We start from the raw sequence: 16,951 nt of genomic DNA, 5'->3' as shown, positions 1-16,951 counted from the left end.
AGCAACACAAGGTAAACAAAAGCAAACAGCAAGGAAGAGGCAGCAGAACAAGTATCAACTGGAACAGTAGCTCTGAAGGCCAAACATTTCTAAAGTCATATTGACTAGACTAGGTGAGTACTGATTTTAAAAGACAGATCAAAGATTACTGGATAAATATAAAGTCAGAGAGGAGGAAACCTCTAGGGCATTTCACCTGGCAGATCAGCAATAACGGCCTTGGCAAAAACAAACAGAAGGTACTTCCATCTCTTCTAATGTGGCTGCAGGAGGAGCTAATATTTATGGATATCATAGGATCAAAATGGTCTAGTAGTTAAAAGCTGACTGAAGCTCTTACTCTACTCGTGCTTTGCTAGGACTTTGCTCCTACCTCTCCTGGCTGGGAAAACCAAGAGCATGGATATTAGAAGATGTAATATGAAGATCATCTCCTCACGAAGCTCTTTATTTTGGTAAAATAAAGATTTGCTGGTACACAGCTGGGTGCAGATTTTGGTTTCAGAAAACAGTGATTTTTTGTTTAACATCTAGGTTTTAACTACTTCCTTAATCTTACCATAGCTAAGAATTTTCAGTAAGTCTCTGGTTTTATTTCGAAGGATCAGTAACTGCAGGAACTGGTAGGTCAAAATGCTCTTTCAAAACAGAAGCTTTAAGGATCAGGTGAAAAGTTTGCTGAAATTCCTTTCTTCTGAAAGCTTTGGCCCTTTGAAACTGCAGTATTGTATCACTGGATTTGTGAGGAAAAAAAAAAGAAGCATAAATCACCACTTGTCTTAAAGTAGCTTAAGAATCATTTAGAAATAATGAACACTTCTGAAGAATTGGACTCTTGAAAATTAGAAAAGTCTGAAATACAGGAACCTAAACACACAGCAAAGGCAGAAATCATTCATGCGTGCTGTCGCTTAAGTGCTTACATATTCACGTGTCTGGCTAGGATGTTGCTCTGACATCTCCAGCAAGACCTTCTGATAGGAATTTGCACTAAATGGCAGCCCTCAAGGAGAACTGAGGACTGTTCATGCTCTGAGTGTTACAGCCCAATCAATAACAGGATGGCAGAACTGAACGCAATTCAAGAGTCTTCTATCCATACTCATGGGTGGTACAGGGGTATAAATAAAACATATCCCAGGTAATGTTTTCTTAAACTGTCCTTAAGCACTTGCAAAGCTCAGATCCTTCACAACTTTGCCAAGCAGTCTCTTTCAGTGCTTCACTCTCTTCACTGCTAGAAGGTTCTTCGCAGCTGAAATGTGAGCCTTCTTCTTACTTCCCAAGTGCAAGAAGAGCAGATCGTATCCTGGTTAAACCCTTCTCTGCATCACGTTTTTTTTTGTGGGTTTGGTTGGTTTGTTTGGTTGGTTTTGCTTGTTTGGTTGTGGTGGTGGGGTTGGTTTTGTTTTTTTGTTTTTTCTTTTTACATATATGAACACTGTTAGCCAGTGTTCCCTCTGTGTCTTCTTGAGGGCTTATATTCTGTCTTCTGTGGACAACCTGTTATTGTCAGGGTACTCCTGTGGAATCCATCCACATGTTCTTTCAAGATTGGTGTAAAAAATGAGACACGGTACTTTCACACCTTGGAAACTGCTTTGTTTCATGCATTTTGGTGTGCATTTTTCTTCATTAACAGGATAGCCTCGTTGACTTTAGTTGGTGATCCACGTCACTCCCCAGATCCTTTTCAGAAGAATTAATCTCCAACCAACTGTTCCCCTGCTGTACTTATCCAGTGTGGGTTTTTTTCTGCCTGATTGTAGGACCTTTCACTTGCCCCTGTTGAATTGTATCCTATCTTTATCAGGACACTGACAGTTTGTGGGGATCCTGTGGAATTCTAGCTCTGTCTTCTGTCATACACCAGCTCCTCACATCTTGGGGTTATCTGCAAATTGGCAAGGCACTCTGCAGTCTGTCATTTAGGTCTTTATTGACAATAATGAATACCATGGGGCCTAGGACAGATCAGTGTGGAACCCTACTCAATATTGTCTTTCACTTTAACAGAATTAAGTCTATTCATTTAGAGTCTTCTCCTTCAATTTGCTTAAGAAAATGTCACTAAAATTTGTCATCTGACGAGTGTAAAAGCCAAGATATGTAACATCTACTCTTTCTCCTTTATCTTCAAGATTGATCACCCTATCGCAGACTGAAGTTAAACTGATTTGTTCTGACAGCTCACATTAGCCGTTACTTATCTTGTTATCAGCCCGGTGCACTCCAAGGGATGGCAATAGGCAGAGTCTTGGGGTGGGCTGCCAGCCACAAAAAGCCTGACACACAGACCCGGCAGCTCCTTTGAGAACTGCTGGATGCCTCGTAACATGCAGGATGATGGAAGCATTGGCATGCTTCAGTCACTACTGCTGGCTCTCTCTCTCTCCTAGAAAAGCTAATTGGAATGTTGAAGTCAGGGTCTTTCTTCTGGAAGAGGTATGAAGGCCTTGGGAGCAGAGGAGAACTGAAGGAGACCAGGCTACATATTGGAAGGAAAGCGTGGCCAAGAAGGCAGGATGAGGAGGAACAGTAGGGTATTTGTCTACAAATTGAGAGCCAGTCTGAAAAGAAGGGGAAAGCAACTTGGAAGAGGTGGCTCTCTTTGGGCTCTCCAAACATTTGTGGATCCACACCTCATTTAGCATTAATCCCTCCCTACAGAGAGAGACAACCTGTCGTACAGTTTGCATTTTAATTTTCCACACTTTTCCCTGCAAGCAGAAACATACGGGCATGTTTAGGCCTTTTTGGTACCTGGAGGGGAATAATGAGAGCCACTGGCTGGAAAGTTGTACTGTCATTCCGATATTCCCTTTTCATCCCATTAAGGTTGTCCAGGAACTAGGAATCAGCTGATCAGATTATTGCAGGACATTATCAAGCTGTCTATAATTAGCTTTCTGTTGATGAGAAGCCAGAAAATCCTCTTTGTTTGCAAGCTTGGACTATAGAGAAAGAAGAAAAATATTTCATGGAAGAGATTGTTCGAAAGCTGCAGATCCTAATTAGTGTCTCAGCCTTGTAGTGAAACTGCATGCAGCAGTTCTCTGAAAACAACAACAACAAACCCCACCACATCAAAACAAGAAATGATGCTTTAAACATCCTATTTTGAGGAATACCAGGTTGCATTCCTGAAAAGCACAGCACACATGGAGCTCTGTGCAGATATGGATGCTTTGCTACCTCTGCTCTGTGCCCTTGGTGTAGGCTTCTTACATCCCCACATGTTATACATCTCCTTTCAGTGCCAGTTTGGATTGAAAATTTAACACAGGTTATAAATCGGTCTGTGCCATCCACATGTAGCCTGTGCAGTCCGCACACTCAGGATCGTTAACTTCAGAAGAATTTGGATAAGCATTCCAGTAGTCCAGATCTTTTTGTGCTGTACATTAAAATTACAGTGTTTTAAGTCCAACATGATTTTAAATCTAAGATAACCCTTTACATATTCAGCATCATCTGATGGGACACATACCTGATTTATTTTAGAATTACATTTCAAATTATTAACACACAGGTGAAAATTTCAATCTCATGTAGTAATGGTATCCCTAAGCTGCATGTGCTTTTTGTAAACACCATTTACACAGACTGCAGCACACGGATATTAATGATACATCCATTAGTGGCATGGTTAGAAGATTGCTGACTATTCCAGGACAAACATTTTTCCTTCTCCCTTCCCCCTCTCACATTTATTTTTGTTTGTTTCTTTTGTTTTGTTAGATTCCAATAGTTTTTCTTCCCAAACACTTAAACCAGAACTTAGCATTGTGTTTTCTCTTTTTTGAGGAGGAGCATTGCCATGGAGGATGCCAAGCCTTCTGAAGTAACAGAAGTATGATACTCTCCTAGTCTGCCCTATTATTTCAAATTTTAAAGAGATAGGAGAACAAAGCCTGTTCAATGATATATAAAGGTCTTAATCAAATGTCTGAAAAAAACCCTGAAGCAGTTATATCAAAGCATCAGTCATCTGTTTTCCAAAATGGAAACAGAGCAAGAATATGCACCATCTCCTGCAATTTAAACAGATCTTAAGTGAGCTGTTGGTTACTTAGGGTGAGATCACGTCAGAAAGCAAAGTATGTTGCAGAGTTTATTTCTGGGAATGCCACTGTCGGTTTGTGAAACAGACTTTGAGTTTGTAGTGGTTGAAGTACCTAGCACTTGCCAAGGAATAATAATCTACATAGGCTGTTAAACTCCAGTGGTGAAGTCAAGAGTAAATGTGGTAAAGACAATATCTACTTCAGGTCTAATCAATAATGGGTTTAGCTACTTCTCTCTGCTTTGCAACCAAACAAATCCATACAGGTACCTTTTTTTTTTTTCTTTTCCCCAGTGTAAGAGGAGGAAAACAAAGGTCGTTTGAATTGAGAGCCTTTTGCATGGGTACACAGAATGGTGACTTACTATTAGCTCTTGTGTAGGACACCTGCTCCAGTCTCCATGCAATGTTAGCAAAGGCTACCTTTTGGCATTGCAAGTTACTGTCCCTTGGTGATTATACTCGGCAGAGAAAAAGCCAGTGCGGAGCAGGACTGTGCTTGTGGTTAGATTCTGCTAGAGGAGCTGTGCTCTCACACGCTTCTAGGGAGACGAGTTTTCTGTGCTTGGATTTCACCATTGTAAATGTTCCTCTTGGTCCTCAGGCTACCTTCACCGTGTCTCTACGTCCTTAGCACCTTGTCGCAAACTCTTAACTCCACTTCTCCCCCCAGAATTTGCCTCCTCAATAGACCTCAACTCCCTGCTCATTCTCCCCTTTCACCACCCCAACAGTTCTGTGCCTGTATCCCCATGTGTCTCTCAGCCCTAGCCTCCACCCTTTGCAAGCATGTCTGCCAGTCTTTCTGTCCTAACTAAGATAACCCCTCTTAGCTTTATTTTCATTTTTGAACTTCTTTCTTCCTATAACCAGTGACCCGGTAAGAGAATTTTCATGCTAAGTTTACAAATCCCCAGTTTTTTGTAGAATGGACTGTGCCCAGGATGAACAAAATATTCCGTGGATTTGAGTATCAAACTCTAAGTCATCTCTATGAAATACAATATGCAGTACTATACTGGTTTTATTTTCAGAAGGTTATCAGTTGGCCGGCTATAGATTACCCTGGGGATAACAGAAGGCACCTGCTTGACACAAATGATATCTGCCGGATTTCAGTTTGCAAAGCCAAACGATGAGAGGGCATGAGACAAATCTGAAGAGACAGTCACCAGAGATCTTTAACAAGGGAAAAATAAGATATGTTTCCCTAGCCTGTTTTTCAAAAATACCTGAACAGTCTTGGCTGACATTTTCCGAAAGCAGACATCAAAGGCAGACATTGTCCATGGAATATTTTAGACCAAAAACTTAAAAGACCAACAAAGTTACAAGCAACTCACTCTTTCCTGCAGTGGAAGGCACAAGACAACCTTAAAATCTGGAAGCATTCAAGGCCAGGCTGGACAGGGCTCTAGTCAAAGATGTCCCTGCTCGTTGCAGGGGGGTCAGACTATGTGATCTTTGGAGGTCCTTTCCAACCCAAAGTATTCTACGATTCTATGAAAAATAAGCAGTGCTACCAGCTTACCTGAGTGACAGAGAACTGCAAACAAGGCAGAAGTTTGTGAAACTTTCAACGCCAGATATTCCTGTAGGGTAGGGGCATTTTCATCGCCCCGAACAGCAACAAATGGAGTTCCTGTTATGACTAACACAATGTGCTGAACCCAAGGAACGTGCCACAGGGTAGGGATATGCCAGCGTTGTTTGCACAGTAATTTGGCTCACTCTCCTAAGTATTCTGCGACATGGGTAGGTCCTGAGCCTTGGCTCCGCGGGAGTCTTGCTGCTGGTGTAAACTGTGTCTGGAGGATTGTTCTGGCAGGCAGATTTACCCTTGGGTGAAAATTGCCAGGTAGGCAAGGCTCTTGATATTTTTGTTCAAAATCTCCATTTTTAAACCCATGCATCCTACTTCAGACTTTTGGACTATCTCTGCCAAAATTAGAAGCCAAAAGCTTGGGCCAAACTGAGCTATTTGCATAACCAGCAGAGATATTCACATGGAAGGTGTCTCTCTGATAAAATGCTAACTAACAGTCCTTTCATCTGAACATCATTTTGAGGGCTCAGAGAACAGCCAGGTAAGTGAGGAAAGCTGGAAAACATGGGTTTTTTAGAAAGCGACTTCAGCCATTTCTTTATGCAGGCTATAAAGAGAAGATGAAGAAGTGACTTGATCAGAGTCTCAGAGTATCGATAAAACAAGCAAACAGAAGCTTTTCAGGGTAGCAAAAGTGTGGCTAGTAATTGCACCAGTGGCTAAGAATTCCAAGTAAACAGACAAACAAATCAATATAGAAATGTAGTGTCATTTCTTAAACAAAGTAATTAACTTTTGAGAGAAAAGGGCTGTCAAGTATCCTTTCTTACTGGCATCTGTCAAGCCTAGATATCTTCCTGAAAGATACTCTGGAATTCAAAATCAACTCAGGGTGCAATAATGTAGAATCCAAACCCCTCAGCTGACAGGATTTTAGTAGCAACTTCATGCCATTGCTAACCACGGCTACTGGGAAATGTTAAAGATGTAGATGTGTTTTTGCTCTACAGGTACTTTAATCTTTGTTTTGCCTAACCTAGTGCTAAGCAGGGCCACACCAATTAGCTCTGACAGCACAGTTATCTACTGGTAGCACATCTATACAGCGTCTCTCAAATCCATGCAGCTCATGGAACTGGCTGGCATAGACTGAGAAAAATAAACTTAGAAATATGGACTTAACACTCCTCTTACGAAGAAAAACAGACAAATTACTGTCTCCTTGCATAAACCTCAACAGTCAGGTGGGAAGCAAGATGGACAGGGTCCCTCCGTTGGAGCTAATAGCGTTAACCTTCTCCCCCGCATCATAGTACATTTCACCCAGTAGTTTCAAAATGGCATATTTTACAGAGATAGGGACTCTTCATCATCATATGACATACATGGTTTAAAAACTGAGTGTTACTTATTGCTTAAGCTGACACAATAAATGAGCTGCCAAATAGAGAATGATAAGCAAGTGTGATGGATAATCATCACACACTGCAGGGAAGCAGGACACCCAACATTCTGAGCTGGAGAGATGTACCCCCTGGATGCTGTATTACAGTGACAACGAGACCTGCAAGGAATGGGTGACTGTAGGTTTGCACCTGCAAGTAAAGGACACGCTTCTAATCTCTGAAGAGCTACTAGACATGGTGCTGTGTGGTATCAAGCCCATTCCATTTCAAGAAAGCAGGAGGAGAAGCTGGATAAACCTCTTGATTTGGTCTCTTTGAGTGAGATCAGTTCCTCAGAAAGATTCACTGGGGACCTATTATGAACCGAAAAGGAGGGTGATGAGGTGTTTGATGTGGTAAACAAACACTCTCAGCCAGAGATGCATGTCTGTTTAGGAAAGCAATACATTTTCAAAACAATTCTCCCCTTGACTGAATTACGTAGGAAGTACAAGGATTCCATGTCTCTTCCATTTCTGGAAGCTGAGTTACTAACAGCCTCAATATTTGCATTGAATCACAGTCCATTAAAATCATTTCAGTCCACCAAGAACTGAAAGCATGCACCTCTAAATATTTCTAAAGGAGATACTCCCTCCAGGTTCATCTCCTAGAACTGGTTCCAATGCTGGCTCTCCAAATGGCCAACTCTTCCAGCAGAACAGTTTCCTGCACACCCATCTGCTCACTTTGTTCGGATAAACATGCATCTCTCCTGCTGGCCATGTGGTACTGACTCCTCTCAGCTGCCTGCACGCGTAGTGGGGATGCCCTGCAGAATCTTTACTGTGACTGTGAGTCACAGAAAGAACCCAGCTGGGTATCTGGAAGCCCATTTGGGTTTATGGATTAGCAGGATGTGGGAGACGTTTCATTTTCTTTTGAACCAAACCGTGAAATAAGTCCAATATGGAATTACTGAGTTAATATACATGAATAGACTGCCTGTCATTTTTCACAAAGCCATTTCAATGACTCTGACTGGAAATACCAAGAAGTAAATGAGCAGAGAGACCAAAATACACTCCCCTCAGTTGCTCTCAAAGGCAGTTTCACAGAACCTGAAAGGCTGGATCAGATTGGCAGCATTCAGAAAGCTACTGCCACTGCTGTACATGCTACTGGTCAGCAGATAAACAATGCAATCCCATTTCCAGGGCTGTGAAGCCAGCAGTAAATTTAGACAGCCATCTTTTTAATAGCTTTAAAAAATGAAAGAAAACAAGGCACAGTCATTTCAAGGTCCACTAGAAACTAGAGTGAGAAAAATCAATGTCTGACAAATAGGAAGGAACAAATTCTAGATAAGGAAATGCAGCTTTTAGAAACATATATATTTCTTAACTGGTAGTCAAATAGTGAGCAACCGGATGCCTTTGAAATACCTGTGCACTTTAATGGCAGGAGCTGTTAAAATGTATTGAGAGTCCATCATTAAAGCAAATGGGACAAAGCTCTTGTTTGTAATTACTGCGTCACTCAGCCAACCATACCAGCAGTGGAGCTAGTTCTGCAGTCCTTGCTCAACACATCCGTACCATCAGTTCTCTACTGGTAAAAGCCTGTTTATGTTTGTACAGGTTAGCTATTTAAACTTTAAATGTGTACTTTGGTAAGGAATGTATTCTATCCACGTTAACTGATCGTAGACGTGGACTAACATAGATCAGAAAGAATCTCTGGAGGTCATCTGGCCAACCTCCTGCTCATGACATATAAAGTGAGGTACAGAGAGGGTACAGGGCTTACTTTAGGGATGCAGGGGAAGGGGATCAAGAACTCACTCTAGCATATTCCTGACCCAGCATCATATCCTCTTAGCTGCAGTTACTATGCAAAAAATAAAGTCTGGCTGTTCATTGGTGATACCTGAACTGTGACGACTTGGATTTCCAGGAGCAGCAAGTCTCCTTGCCAGAGACACACTGAGTAACACCACCTGCCATGGGAAATGTCTCTCCATGCCCTGGCACTTGACATTGCCAGCCTCTGAACTAATCCTTGCAGCAGCATCCTGCCCGCCTTCCCCCTTCCCCAGATCCTGTCATTCCCGAAGTTACCTTGGGTTACAACACTAGGTGGGCTTGTGAACAGCACAACTTTCTTCATTTTCGCAAAGACCATGACTGCACCATGTCCTATTGTTGTGAGCATTCCTCGAACCATTCTTATACCTAATAAGTTTAGCCCACTGGAGTAAGCAACACAGTCAGCCACAAATGGAGCTGTGAAGCATGTCTCAAGGATCTTGCCTTTTCCTCTTTATTTCACTCCTAGTTGTGGGAAACTCACTGCAGGGATTTTCTTCAGCTCCTTGACATTCATGCAACAATTGTCCTTCAGCACACAGAGCCCTCAGCACGCGGTTTCTTCTCCATTATTACCTTTTCCTTTAGGAAGTCAGCAGAACTGACCTCTCAGGATGACCTTGCGTTGCAATACTTTGCAGAAAGCACACAGCTGAGCACATTTGTTCCTTGTACTACAACTCCTGGTGCCTCTGGTTTGTTAGCAGCACATTTCAACAGAGCAGAGCCTCTTGCTGTTTCCTATAGCAAAACTCCATACAGAACCTCATGGATAAAAGGCGATTACATATTATTTGTAAATCTAACAGCCTTGGATTAAGACAAATATAAAATTTGATCCAATTTAGTTTTGGTTTTTTTATTGTCAGATGACTGTTTGACTGCCTTTTTATAGTTTCCTGAGCTCCAGCCCTCAGCCTGAGAAGCAATTTTACTACAAATTAAGCCAGTCAGTGTCACGAGACCATACAGTGTTCCCACTCTGCAGAGGGATGTTTATGTTCTCAATCTCTTCCCAGTGGCCCCTGGAGCAAACACAATACCTTCACTTTGCAATGCCAAATATAGAAGCATTGGTATTTAAATTGTGAACAATCGGGTTTGACAAACAATTCGTATGACTGCACCCTTGCTGAATCACGGGTCTGAGTCATTTCCCTCACCTAAGCTGCTCTCTTCCCCCATACGGATTGCAGGAGCAGGGAGAAATAACGGCAATAACGTTTGTCTGTCTGTCTGTCTCCCCCATCCCTTGCAGCCTGCCTGCTCCAGGCCGAGCTGGTGAATTACGAGCGAGTCAAGGAGTACTGCCTCAAAGTGCTCCAGAAAGAAGGTGAGAACTTCAAGGCGCTCTATCGATCAGGAGTGGCATTTTACCACCTGGGTGACTACAACAAGGCCCTCTACTACCTGAAAGAGGCAAGATCCCGCCAGCCAACAGGTATGGGGGGGGTGAGGGGGAAGCAGGGATGTGGCTTTACACTGAGGGCTTCTGCCATTCTTTTCATGACACTCAGTCTGTCCCTGACTTGATTGCTTTCATTTCCACAGGGTTGAGCATGACTCGCTGTGTCTTTAGCCATACTCCCCTTCAAGCACTCTGGTATTGCAGCAAGGCTGCAGTGATCAACCATTAACCACTGCGGAGGCTGCAGCACAACCTGCCTCTGCGGGGGGGATCTTGCCTCTCTTTCTCTCCGTAGTTTATTTTTGAAGAAGAAAGCAGGGTGGTGAAGAGTGTGTCCTGACCATTACATTTTCTGACTCTTTGAGAATAAGCTTTTTCCCCTTAGCAAAGTCAGGAGACTATTTGTAATTCCCAATAGCCATGCCTTCCACCATCTCAGTAAAGGGTTAATGTTGTAATTTGACCAGAGACACAGACATTTACTCACAAAGTATTTATCAGGATGGTTCAACTTTTACTATGAGATCAGCCAGGTATCTGTCATCCACTTGTCAAAACCCAACAATTCATTTTGGGACAGCCAAGAAGTTATATATGTGAACAACTTAGCCTTGCCACCTTTGTGCTGACCTACCCAACCTCAGAAGGCAGGCAGAAGGTCACAATGGTGCTTTTATTTTTCAGAGAGCCGCCTAACAGAGATGTAAAACCACACTATTGTGTAAACCATTTATGTGAAAAGAAAGTAATTTCTCAATTCTCAAAGAAATATTAAATAATACTCAAAGAAAAATTAGAGGATTGTAAGAAAGCAAAATGGAAGCTATGTGCAAGGAGAATCCCACAGAGCAGCTCTTCCACCTGAACCCGAGAGGGAAGAGAGAACTGAGCATGAAACAGGAGTGAACCTGGGCCCTGGCAGAGAACAGTGGAGCTGATGTTCATGGAACAAGAGGTGGCAAGGGAGATGCTCCGTGTCCTACGGGCGCTGGCCCTGCAGGGCTCCTGCGGTGGCTGTGTCCTGGAGGAGCACCAGGGAGGGTCTGTTGGGGTCTGATTGTTCTTCCACCCCCATAAGGCTGCCTGGTCCCATCTGCGGCACTTGGCCATGGGCTCCCAGCAATCCAACAGCACAGCTGTGCACCCCACACCCCCTGAGCAAATGTGCTTAAAAGCTCAGTTTAGCCTATTTTGGTTTACAGCGTGCCCTTCTGCTCTCAGCTCTTGCCAGAACCAGGAAATGGAGGAGCCTATGCAAGAGAAAAAATAGTCAGTGGAAAATAAGAAGTTATCCTAACCTTGAGTTTCTGACTAGGCTCAGATGTGAAAAAGTCCTTTTAGCTGAAGCACTTTGCTTCCTTTTTCAAAATATGTATTCCTGTGCTTCCCCCCACCCCTCTATACTATTTATTTGGTATCCCTCATTGCTTCTTGAAATAAATACTAATTTATTCAACAGCAACGGCTTAAAATACCACAGCTTGCTGCAAAAACATACCAGAAAGTATCCCCAAAGGCCCTTAATGTATACAAAAAAACAGTTCTGGCCTTCAGCTCTGCATCAGAGACTCTTCCCTGCTATTGTTAGACCATTCAAGGCCACTGTTCCACTGTTTTATTTATGATTATGGAAAACGTGAAGGGTATTCAGGGGGAAAGAACCGAATGCATACAGTAAGAAAGGATGCAGCTGTTAAAACACAGCAGTAGGAATGAGGTAACACTATCAAGAATAATTATCTGACCTGGAATAAGCCAGTGTCTCCATCTGCAAAATACAATTGTTTCTCTTAACCTGGGATTTCACTAGGCTCACTGGTAAACACACTTGTTTATTATTACAGTTGTGTTCTATGTGGTGTTTTGGGGTTTATTCGGTTATTTGTTTGGGGTTTTTTCCTAACGAGGAATGTTTTTGGCACAAATCATTGGCAGTTATTCTCTTTGATGGGGGAGACTTTAAACAGTAAAGAGGAATTAGCTAGCAAAGGATTTTACTGTTCTAAAGGGCTGTCAGCACAGCAAATCCCTTATAGCTGTTTACTGTCTGACAAGGGTGAAGGTTGGGTTTGGCCTGATTTCTTATGCCACCTCCCAATGAAAATCACACAAGCAGATGGAAATAACAGAAGATAATTGTGTAACCTTTCCCCCTTACTAAAGGAGAGCGAAGCCACTGATAGGTTGTGCAAAGCATACATGCAGCCCTCCTTGAGCTCTGTGTCCAGAGGCTGGTGCAGGAAGGGCAGCCAAGCATACACCTCACCTACCTTCAAGCCTTGTTCAGCTCTTTCCCACTTACAGGGCCACATCATCAAGGTAGGTCCTGACTGGGATTTAGACCAGATCATCAGTTGGCCTGATAATATCAAAACACCTGTGGTTAGTCTCTCCTGGCCCTGCACTGAAAGCTCATGTCTGGACATCACACAGACTGCACGTAAATGCCAGATTTCCCATCCTGCATGAAGCAGGATCACAGCTGAGCTCAGGAGCTGCCTTCCTCAACATCTCCAACTCAGAAGTCCCCAGAGTAAAACCCAGGTCACAGTGTCTGCACAGCAGATAAGCAATTGGGCTCTGAAGTTACAGGGAGGAGCAGAAATGACCTTCAAAATGTCAGGAGGTCACTCTGCACAAGGGCACAGGCATGGTCCTAAGACCCCAGAGATAACTGCAGCTTTACCAGCATCTCTTTGCATGGGTCTGACCCCTCATCTGAGTTGTCCTCACCTGTTATTCCCACATCAGCAGAAGGGGATCGCTTTTTCCTCACTAAGAGCTGAGAGCCTTCATTAACATTTAGCTTTGAAATACTTCTGCAGGCAGAATACTATTTGATGGAAAAGACCTCACAAAACTCTAACTCTTCTGTAAACAGTGCTGCCCTCATCATTTCTCTTTGGTAAAATAGCAGCCCTCAAAAAATAAGCAAAACATAGTGAGGCCTGCCTGGGAGATTTATAACTAGCTCACAGTGGGAGTATCTCCCACCCTCTTATCAGGCTACACCTGATTTTGCCCCAGCTTCCCAGGTATGTGGAAATCTGCCAGGTAAGTGAAGTTGTGCCATCAGCAGCTACTTTACCTGCAAGCCAGAAGGAGCTGGCAACCTTTCATTGCCCAATTATCCACGGAAAATCACCTCTGCCCCCTCAGCCAGGCGTGGAGTCCTTGCAGGCCCACTCCGGTGTGATTTACTAACATACCTGTGCAGTTGTGACTTGTCACCTGCCCTGGGCAGACATTCATGGTGTGAACCTCTGCAGCAGTGACGTTTACCCAGGCTGCAGCCCATCAAAGTCTGGAAGGGCACAGCGCAGAGACACTGCAGTGACGAGCAGGCAGCGCAGCAGGACTCTGAACTTGCCGTGAGCCATGAGCTCTGCCTTTGCACTGCTGGCAGCTTGTTAGTCACCTGCCTGCCACGTGCACTGATTGTATTTTAGGCCTAAAATTCAGCACTACCCCCTCAACTGACTTTCTTTGCTCCAGAAGGCTGTACAACTAAAACCAATCCTGTTTTTTTTTAAAAAAAAGCTGCTTTAGAATTTGCTGGGTTGGTTTGAAATGCTCATGCATGAACAGCCCAGGATGCTGGTGCACCTTGTCTAACATAAGCAACAGCAGAACTTATTTGATCTTTAAGAATGCCCTAAACAGGGCAAGTAGCTTGATCACTGAATTCCACCCTCTGGACTCACTAGGATAATGTAGTTGAACCTATAGAGACTCAGTAGGGAGACCCACTTCACCAGAGACAGCTTGAGAAGTTGCAAGAGCACTGCCACAGCCCACTGCTACCCTGTGGCACATTTGTGGAGAGCTCTGTGTGAAAGGGAAGCCAATCCGTCTCCCACTGTTTCAGCTCTGGCTGAGGGCGAAATAGAGATGTCCCCTTCTCATGTTTAAAGGAAACTTTGCACCCATAACTGCTTTGGTGGGTGTGATGCCCACAGTTCCTAGTGCTGGATGTGTTACCAGTAATTTGTTCATCTCTTTGAAAGTTCAAGCACTTCTCATTTCCTTAGCTGGTGTGGGGCACATAGCTGTTTGGAAGAGGAGGAGGCAATATTGCCCTCTGACTGTAGACTGCAGTGTACTTCGGATTGGTTTTTGAGGATCTAATAACTTAAATGGACTAATTTGGTCCTGATTGGCTGGCTGAGTAAGGCTGTGAGCCTGAGTAAGGCTTGTGAGCGAAGAACCATTTTTGAATCAATACATAAGTGAAAGTGGCTGTTTTTTTGCTTGCTTGCATCTGATATTATGTGGCTTTTGCCACTATGTGGGTGACATGTATGTGGGAAGTCACCCTCATGATAGTAAATCGACATGATTTGAGAAAGGATTAACTGTGACTGCAAAATCATGGGGTCTGTTCTGTCTGGAGACACATACTCATTTTGATCAGCCCGTGCTTCAGGGTGTAGAGTTTCCCTCATTGCTGAGGCCAGGAGGTAAAACAAAACTCACATGCTCGGCATGCTGTGTTGATGCACTGAAATACTGGAAGGAAAAAAAGAGGGCTCAGCTTGCTACCTGCACAGTGCTGGGACCTCACAGCTCTCTACAGGGATGAATCAGTGGTTCCCAGCCCCTAGGAACTTCATTGGACAAGACAGACAGGGCAGTGTGCAGCATACAGCATATGACAAAAATGCAGATAGTGTCATGCTGGAAGAACCTCCAAATATGAAATTTATGGAAAGAAAGGGTACAAAGAGAATCTGAAGGATGCTCTTCCCAACTCAACTCATAATGGAAAAACACGTGAGAAGGGTGAAATAGACTGTAAAAGGAATAAGAGGGCGAAAAGGCAGAGCATATCTGTACACAAAATGCCTTTAGGGGCTTGCGTGCAGGCACTGAGGGAATGGAAGCCAATGATGGTACTGTTCCACAAGAACAGGCAGGGATGACCTGGATAGTTTCCACTGTGCAGATTCAACTGTGCTGACCAAGAGTAACCAGTGAGAAGGTAAAAAGTAGCTGAGGTAAGCTTGTGAGCAACAGGGATAGTGACCACAAATCAGACCAGGCTTTTCAAAACCAAAGCTGCAGGGTTTAGTTCAGAGCCCCTTCCAACTGATGCTGTTCCTGCAGGCAGCACTGAAGCCATGTTGCTCCCCAGGTGATGCACTGAGAATGAAGGTAAAGTGTGTTTGTCTTCTCCAGGGAGTTATAACCACTGTACATGTATGTGTGCTCTTTCCCTGCAGATACCAATGTCATACGATATATCCAGCTGACAGAGATGAAGCTCAGCAGATGTTCCCAGAGAGAGAAAGAAGCCATGTGAAAATGAAGCCGCTTCAGCTGAAGTGCCCAAAGGGGGAACATTCCCTTCCTAGAAGCCCATTTGGTGGATTTTCCTGTTTGCTCTGCCTCATCCTCATCTCCTCATCCATCCACTCTCCCTTGCTCTTCATTGAATCCCAGTTTTGAAAAAAAGAGACGCTGGATATGGCTGCTTGCCAGTCGTGGTAATACGCCTTCCCCATGGCAGGAGAGCACAATGGCTACAGCCAACCTTTTTCCAAGACGGTGTCACACATCTGGAGTAGGCAATGCTGGGGTTCATTTCTGGTCCTGAGCTGACTGCCTGTTACCCTTTGGGAAGCAACCCTGGAACAATGACTTCCTGACCAGGCAAGTTGGAGACAAACAGTTTCCCAATGTTCACTGGAGCCTTGAAGAGCTAAGAAACCAAGAAAGCTGCTGATCATTTCACAGGGAGTAGCAAATGCCCTTTTACCATCAGTTCCCTCTGCCTGCGTCTCCAGTGTGTGTTACCGGTCTCCAAGTAAGAACTCACATGCTCCCAGTCTAATGCCAGTGAAAACTGTTTCTAAACATCCTCTTAATGAAAGCACAGAGCACCCTACTAACCCCCTGCAGAGCTGTCCTGGTGCCTGAGGAGAAGGCTGTGAGCTACCACAGAATGCTGAATGAACTGTGAAAGTGTGGTGTACAGTGTGAGGGAAAAACTGTGAAATAATTCATTAAAGGCAAATAAAAATTATTCATAGGCAACAAGTCCAGGCATTGCTTTTCGAAGGGACCTCTTGGGTTCCCCGTGTCCAGATGTGCAACACTGTCTAGTGGGCGGCAGCATGGGGTGGGGAAAAAGGGACGTCTCCATTCTTATTTTGGCTCTGCCAATGCCTTGCTGTGTGATCTTGAGCAAGCCACTTAGCCTCTCTGTGCCTCGGTTTCCCCATCTGTACACTGGGGATAATACTACTTCCCTACCTCGCAGGGGTGTTGTGAGGATGTATTAGTTAATGTTTGTAAGTAACAGTACAGTGATGTACAGTGCTAAGTATTATTAGTACATTGGATTGAGGTCTTGATTCTCCCACCTTGTGTTGATGCTTCCTGTGTCCAGTTTTTTCTTTAACAGGAGAACACGGTGCTGACAAACAGAGCAGGATCAACAGCTTTGGAGCCTATTTCAGCAGCCCGTAGGGCCTGTTTAGGCCTCCTCCAGCAGTCTGATTGCTTCTAAGAGCTCAGGCTCCTTGGCTTAAGGGTCCTTTTCTGTTTGTGCCATGGTGGTCAGTGTGAAGTGAGTGTACCCAGAGCTACTTCGCTCGTCCCTCAGCTGAAACATGAACACTGAAACACAGAGAGCTGAACAAAGTTCGGCTAAGTGCTGCATGCTTTGGCCTCAGT

General features: G+C 43.9%; 1 protein-coding gene across 1 annotated transcript in view; it reads left to right on the top strand.

Moving 5' to 3' along the window:
* Nucleotides 1-16,637, top strand: part of TTC9 (tetratricopeptide repeat domain 9) — a 29,991-nt gene extending 13,354 nt beyond the window's left edge. The window contains exons 2-3 of the mRNA XM_065839990.2: nucleotides 10,124-10,306; nucleotides 15,496-16,637. Of these exons, the coding sequence (XP_065696062.1) occupies nucleotides 10,124-10,306; nucleotides 15,496-15,575 (263 nt within the window). The 3' untranslated portion in view covers nucleotides 15,576-16,637. The remainder of the gene's footprint in view (nucleotides 1-10,123; nucleotides 10,307-15,495) is intronic.
* Nucleotides 16,638-16,951: the final 314 nt, after the last annotated feature.

Source organism: Patagioenas fasciata, chromosome 5, assembly GCF_037038585.1.
Source record: "Patagioenas fasciata isolate bPatFas1 chromosome 5, bPatFas1.hap1, whole genome shotgun sequence".
Taxonomy (NCBI): Eukaryota; Metazoa; Chordata; class Aves; order Columbiformes; family Columbidae; genus Patagioenas; species Patagioenas fasciata.
The sequence above is the reverse complement of the archived record's forward strand: the minus strand, read 5'-3'. Positions and strand labels throughout refer to the sequence as shown.